Raw genomic sequence first — 7,329 nt, 5'->3', positions numbered from 1 at the left:
CATTTTCTCCTTTGTTCTAACACTTCTTGTTCCCCAAGCCACACAAGGGAGGGGAAAACTACACCAATTTCAAAGAAGAGGTATCAATCCATGAAATGGTACCCCACTTATCAGTCACATAAAACTGACCCTTGAACACAATAACATCATCGTAGAAGAAGTTCTCGTTATCCACAAGGTTCCATTTCTCATCCCCATGTTTCATGAACCCCAACTTGCCGTCCAAAAAGATGCAACAAGCCACGGAATCTTCGACACCAATCCAAGGGGAATTGGGAAAGAACACAACTTTGCTCACAGTGGCAGATGAGATATTGGGGGTATATGATTTGCACAACTCAGTGACTCGAAAGTCCAACAAGTTCCACAACATAGGGGAATTAGAGCCATGAGGGTACAAGATTTTGCGATCAGATATTGGACTCAGTAAAGTCAAGGGGTGATTGTGATTGTGATTGTGATTCTTTGATTCCTCAACCTTAATCAGCCTCCATTTGGTTGAAATTGCCAAAGGCTCTAAATTAGAGGCTCCATTTGCATCAGTTGGCTCAATAACATAGACTGTGGCTTGGTTGAGCAAGGTTTCTATGGAATGGTTCGATGGGTGGGGAATTTGCATAGGGAAAGAAGGAGAATTTGGAAGAGAGGGAGGGATGGAAGATCGACATGACCCACAAACACTGTGAAACCTTACAACATCCATGTGGTTCTAGAGAGATTTTCCAATCTTGGGCCATAGCTCTATGGGAAGTTCAGATCAATCTACTTTCCATCCACGTGGTTCTGGAGATATTTTCCAATCTTGGGCCATAGCTCTATGGGAAGTTCAGACCAATCTACTTTGCCATCCATGGCTTCAAAGTTCAAACCCTTGCTTTTTTTTTTTTTTTTGCTTTATGTGTTAGACTTTGCAGAAGGAGAAATGAACTTGGTCTGTGCCTTGATCACTCTATTGAAGGCTTTTATCAAAAGGGTTTTGCTTTAATTCAGAGAAGATACGTGTGAGTTTACATGAAGTTGAGAGGCAGATTAGGCGAAAGTAGAAGACTTGAAGAAAGACTCCTAATTTCGTGTTGGTAAAGTTTTTCATCCTAGGTTTGTTATAGGAAATCAGGAAAGTTTGTTTTGTTACGATTGGTTGACTTCCAAAGTCTTTTCGATAAATTAAAAAAAAATGGACGAGTCACCTACATCAAACAATGAGTAAATTCTATAAAAGAAACAATGAATAAAAAAATAATTATTTTATTTTCTTCTCTTTCAATCTTAGATATTTATAAATATATAAATACTATAACAACAACATTAAATATTATTTAAGTACTTATTCTTAAATATATTTAATAGTTAAAAGTAATGATTTTATAATATGTGGCTTATTTTGAAGTAATTTAAAATAGTTTATTTAATTAATAATTACTCATATAGATTAAGAAAATATGTGGTAAGTTACATTCTTATGGCCCTTGTTAAGATGAGGAAAAGGAAAGAACAAAAAGGATTTGAAATTTTTATTAAGAGGAAGAGAGGATGAACTTTAATGAAAGAGTGGAAAGATAACCCTTGTTTTGTTCATAAGGGGAGAAGAAAGGTTTTAAAAATTAATTTACTTTTATATTTTATATTTTTAAATTTTATGATATAAGAAAACATTTTAGTTATTGTAATTGAAATATTTCAAATCTTCTCTCTTCTTCAAAATTTTTGAAATATTGGAGGAGATGAAAAGATAGTTCAGGATGAATTTTGCTCCCTTTCATTCCCCTTCTCTTGGACAAAATACTAAATGAATCTCAAGGACGGTTCTAAAAAAAGGAATTGACTCGCCTATTTCGACCAAGGAGAACAGGCCATTCGAGAAGGAGACTCGAAAGTTGTGGAGTCTTGGTTTAATCAAGCCGCTGAATATTGTAAACAAGCTATGGCCCTAACACCTGGTAATTATATTGAAGCCCACAATTGGTTGAAGATCACATGACGTTTTGAACAAGAACACCCTCTTTATTTATTTTTCTTATATTTTCTTCTTAAATTATATCTATCCATCTATAATTTTATCTATATAGATAGATAGATAGATAGATAGATAGATATAGTTATAAATTTTTGTTTATTGTCCCCATCAATCAAATTAAAAACTCATTTCTATAGGAACGACCAGAAATTAATTATATCCCTTTCAAATTGTTAGATTAAGTACATAATAATAATTTTTCTCTACAAAAAAGGTAAAATTAGTTCCATCTAGGAACTTCTGAATAAAATATGAATACATTAGATTAGGTTACACAAAAAATTATTTAACTTCCATTCAAAGTTCACAAAAAAGGTCTTAGAAGATTAAAAAGGTTACACAAATAATTTACTATGGTATTTTTCCCGAAAAATCGTATTTAAATTAAAATTTTCAACCTCTTTTTTGATAATTGTGAACTTTATGGGTTTTTTTGGAGGGAAATTACCATAGAAAATGAAAAATTTGTAGAGGCAAAAATATTATAAGAAATTAATCAATTTATTAAATGAGAGATAGATTTATTATTTTGATTGAAAGTGAATCAATTAATTTAAATAAGGAAAAGACAGTAATTAAATTGACTAAAAGATTACAAATAAGTCTTAATATTTATTAGGTAAAAATGAGTAATTAATTACTGCTATTGTGTGCAAGGTTGCATACATTAGAAAAATTGATAATAGATTAAAAATATAACTTTCCTGAATTTTGAACTTAAAGAAAACACTACATCAAACGAAAGTTTGATATTTCTTTTTTTATATAAAAAAGGAAAGCTTCTACTTTTATAATTTGATGGAATCATAAAATGGCGTTAAGAATAAATATCATTAATTTGAAAAATCTAAAATTTGAATCAGTAAAATAAACTTATTTGTGGTCACTAAAAATATATGGGAAGTTTCTAATAAGAATGATAATTGTAAATAAATTAATGAATTGATATCATGTGACAAAGACAGTTATTGATTTTAAGTATTTCAATTAATATATCAAACTAAATATCCACTTGAATTAGTTTACAAAAGATTGATTGTGTTATTAATAATTATTTAAATTAAATTAAAATATATTTATAACATTATTAATAATTACTCAATCATTTTCTTGATTGTGTCATTTAATATTTTTTGGAGGGAATGAAAATAGAATTGTCATGTGACATCATCCCATAGAATAAAATTTTCTTTTATATATAGTATATTATTGATGGACTTATTATTGATTCCAAATTAGTAGCTTTAACTCAAGTACTTGCCAGATTAACTGGAATCTAAAAGAGAAGTTGAATAAATTCTTTTCAAAACTTTTACCTAATCATTGTTTAGATTCAATTATAATCAAACCCCTTATGAATTTCAAGTTTTCTCAAAAGTCTTGTCGTAATAGATTAATAACACAATAAATCAATGAATTCAAAAACCTTAGAAAAGAGTTTTACAACCCACATATATCAATTCCAATATCAAGATAGATTCATAAAATTAAGAGTTAGAGAAATAGAGAATCACACACAAAATTTATACTGATTTAGTCCTCAAGAGGATCTACATCCAATTTCTTTAAGATCCCTTAGAACATTCCACTATTACAGAACCAAAGTACAAATATTATGCACAAGCAATTCCTTAACAATCTACTTTTCCCATGTGCCCTATAAGAGAAATTCCAAAACCTTTTTGAACCCTACAACAAGAAATTCCAAGAGTTGAAACCCTATTAACTAAAAACCCCTTGGTAACCCTAACTAAGATTAAAACCTACAAAAATAAAAATTGGATTGAATACACTTTTAATGTGCAAATCAAAATTTCTTTAAGCTTTATCAATGGTCAACCCATGATTGAGATTCCAAGATCCTTGTTATGTTGATCATCATCATCACTCTTGGAAAACCCTCATGATAACTTCCTCTCAATGAGTCACGAAATTGGAAAATGTTTTGGAAGCTTAGAGACTCATTATAAAAAGATCTATTTATAAAGAATCTGATATAACCGATGTGATTGATTTAAACCATTTTGTAATCGGTTAAATCTATAAAAATAAACTTGGGTTTCCATCTAAGATCAATGTAATCAATTACCAATGTCTTATAATCGACTAGTTCAATCCTATAAAGTCATGTAAGAAAGTTAGAAGCATTGTAACATATACCAAAATCTTGTAATCAATTACCAAACACTCGTAATCGATTACGTAATCTTGTAATCGATTACAAAGAGTTTTTCTAATATGAGAATCAATGTAATCAATTACCAAAAATTTGTAATCGATTAATTTGACAAATCCCACTTAGAATGAGACATAAACCTCTTTGAATTAATTTTAACTTGTGTAATTGATTACACATTTACACACATGTTGTAATCTATTACCAAGTTCATAAATTTTCAATGAACTTCTAATCTTTCAAATATAACTAATCCAAGCACAAAGGTGATAAAGTTAAGCAAGATTAACATAAACTAAACACTCATGCCTAGCTAAACAATTAATACAATGTCACACCTATTAAATGTGTTTTGACATGTAAAATTATCAAAACTAAACTAAAATGAGATAAAGACTTCAATCTTTAGCAGTATTCATAGAAAAACTTAAATTTATGTAACTTTTATAAAATATTTTTTATCATATAACTTATTGAAATAAGTTAATAATTATAAGATATAATAAATGTGAAAATAAGTTAAAAATAATTTATGAAAGCCATAAACTATTTTCACAACTTTAAATAAGTTTAATAAAAAAATTTCTAAATATTCTAATATACATTTCAAATTATTTATCTTTTAATCTTAATCATTTAAATATAATTTAATAATATATGTTTTTATTTTTCCAAAATAATAAAACTTGCGGTTTTGATACATTCTCCATCAGTTTTTATGTAAAAAAATATTACAATACAGAGTAAACAATTTTTTTTTAATTATGAAAACAACAATTTTTTATTTGTTTTCATTTTTCTTATTAATACTTAAAATATTTGTTTGGTATCTATGCAATATTTATATTTTAATCCTTATATGATAAACTAGTTCTACTTCTTATTTGTACACTTATTAACTTGTTTCGACTGACCACTGTTAAGTTGCCGAACTGTGATTTTTCTTTCCTAAATGAAAGTGTTGTTTTCTCTCTCGTAAGAGTTTTGACCTAAAAACTTAGTATGGTGAAACTCCAACATGTGTATCATTGCTTTTTGCATTCATAATAGATGAAAAAACCTTCACTAGTTGAAGAGGAGGAGGACAGGTAGGTTTTCCATGGGGAGGAGGGACAAGAGCATGAGTTTGATCTTGGGCTATGCCCTATGGGATGCTTCTTGATAGACAAACCTATTTGCAAACACATTATGAAGCAAAGGATGGTGGCGGTGTGGAGACCAGGAATGGGAGTCACAATAAAAAAGATTGATGAAGAGAGATTTCTATTTCAATTCTTCTATGACAGATTTCAATAGAGTGCTAAACGGAGGACCATGGTCCTTTAAAAATAATATGATAGCACTAAGTAGCATCAAGGAGAGTGAGATACCAAAGGAGATGCCCTTGAACTTTATTCTGATATGGGTTCAGATCCATAACTTGTTAGCGGGATTCATGTCAGCCATGGTTGACCAACATATTGGCAACTTCATTGGAGCATTTATGAAGTACGACAATAAAAACAATTCCAATGTCTAGAAGTCGTACATGAGTATTAGGGTATTACTAGATGTCAAACAACCTCTAAAGATATCAAAGAAAGTAAAAAAAAAAAAAAACTAGTAGGAGAATGGAAGGTGGTCTTGTTTAAGTATGAAGGGCTATGGAATTTATTCCTTTTATGGGGTCACATTGGCCATATTGAGAACTTTTGTGGCAAGCTATTTATGAAGGAAAAGGTAGAGGATGCTGGAAGCTTGCTTGAGAAGCTTCTAAGGAGGTTGGATCTTTGAGCTTCAATAAGGTCCTTCAATAGTGATTTTCAGCCATGAAGTTGCAGCGGAAGATAAAGGAGAAGAGGTGAGAAGAGGTGCCATCCACTAGAGAATAAGCCATGGAAGGAGAAGCTTCACCACCAAGAGAGTGCCTTGGATAAGAAGCTTAGAGAGGAAACTTCAAAGAAGGAAGAGAATGAGAGAGAGAGTGTGTGTGTGTGGCATGGAAATTGAAGGAGAATAGGGAGAGAAGTTGAGTTTTGAAGTATGTCTCACAAGTTTCTCATTCATTAAAGTTATGGCAAGTGTTACACATGTTTCTATTTATAGCCTAGGTCACCAACTAAATGAAATTCACTTTATGAATTTCATTTTCATTTCATGTGAATCTAAAAGGAATATTTCAAGAATATGCGAAAGGCATCCTAGCATATTCCCTTTAGATGCCACAAGCATGAAAGGTGTAACTCTAGCACATGGAAGCTTCCTTGAGAAGCAAGGAAGGTAGCTTCCTTGGGAAGCAAGTAAGAAAGCTTCCTTGAGAAGCTAGAGGTTAGCTACCCACACCCCTCCAATAGCTAAGTTCACTCCCATGCCAAAATGGGCTTGGCTTCTTAGGTAAGGAGGTAGCTTGGGGAGGCACAAGCCCTGATGAATCTTAGCTACACACACCCCTCTAATAGTTAAGCTCACCCCCATGCTAAAATACATGAAAATACAAAAAACTCCCTACTACAAAGACTACTCAAAATGCCCTGAAATACAAGGCTAAAACCCTATACTGCTAGGGTACCCTTGACTTGTAGGATAGGATGCCCTAAAATGGCCAAAATACAAGGCCCAAAAGAAAGAAAACCTATTCTAATATTTACAAAGAAAAGTGGACCCAACCTTGGCCCATGGGCTCAGAAATCTACCTTGAGGTTCATGAGAACCCTAAGCCCTTCTTCAACAACTCTAGCCCAATCCTCTTGGAGCCTCTTGCTCCTGGCTCTGGTGACTGGTCCCTTCCTAGGAAGGATTGCATCAGAGGAGGCAAGGGAGTGAGGACCGAAGCTAACCGGAAGAGTGGGGAGATTGAGGGGAGTAAGTGGCTGCAGGAAAAAAGGGTCAATAAAGGTAGGACTGAGTCGGAAAACAGGTAGCCAAAATCAAGGAGAATCAATTATTGGCAATAAAATCAACGATCTAATAATTGATGGGACCCACACGAGAGAGGGTGGAGGTTGAAAAAAATGCGTTGGTGGAACTATTAAAAAAACATCAATCTTAGGATTTAGGGCAAATAAACCCTCCACAACCTCGAATTCAAAGCTACCAATGGTGGTAGAGACAAAATGAGATATGGAGGGAGACGTTAATTGGAAGAAAAAACGATGTCAGA

The 7,329-nt window shown here is 32.1% G+C and overlaps 1 protein-coding gene across 1 annotated transcript; it reads right to left on the bottom strand.

The window, feature by feature from the left end:
• Positions 1-58: 58 nt before the first annotated feature.
• On the bottom strand, positions 59-703 carry LOC114389911 (F-box protein SKIP23-like). Its single transcript, XM_028350616.1, has one exon. The coding sequence runs from the start codon at positions 701-703 to the stop codon at positions 59-61; it is 645 nt and encodes a 214-aa protein (XP_028206417.1).
• Positions 704-7,329: the final 6,626 nt, after the last annotated feature.

Source organism: Glycine soja, chromosome 16 (genome assembly GCF_004193775.1).
Source record: "Glycine soja cultivar W05 chromosome 16, ASM419377v2, whole genome shotgun sequence".
NCBI classification, from domain to species: Eukaryota; Viridiplantae; Streptophyta; class Magnoliopsida; order Fabales; family Fabaceae; genus Glycine; species Glycine soja.
This window is presented reverse-complemented; position numbering and strand designations above follow the sequence as displayed.

Excerpts from the sequence above, each read along its gene's own strand:
- LOC114389911 (XM_028350616.1), bottom strand. The coding sequence starts at position 703 with ATGGATGTTGTAAGGTTTCACAGTGTTTGTGGGTCATGTCGATCTTCC.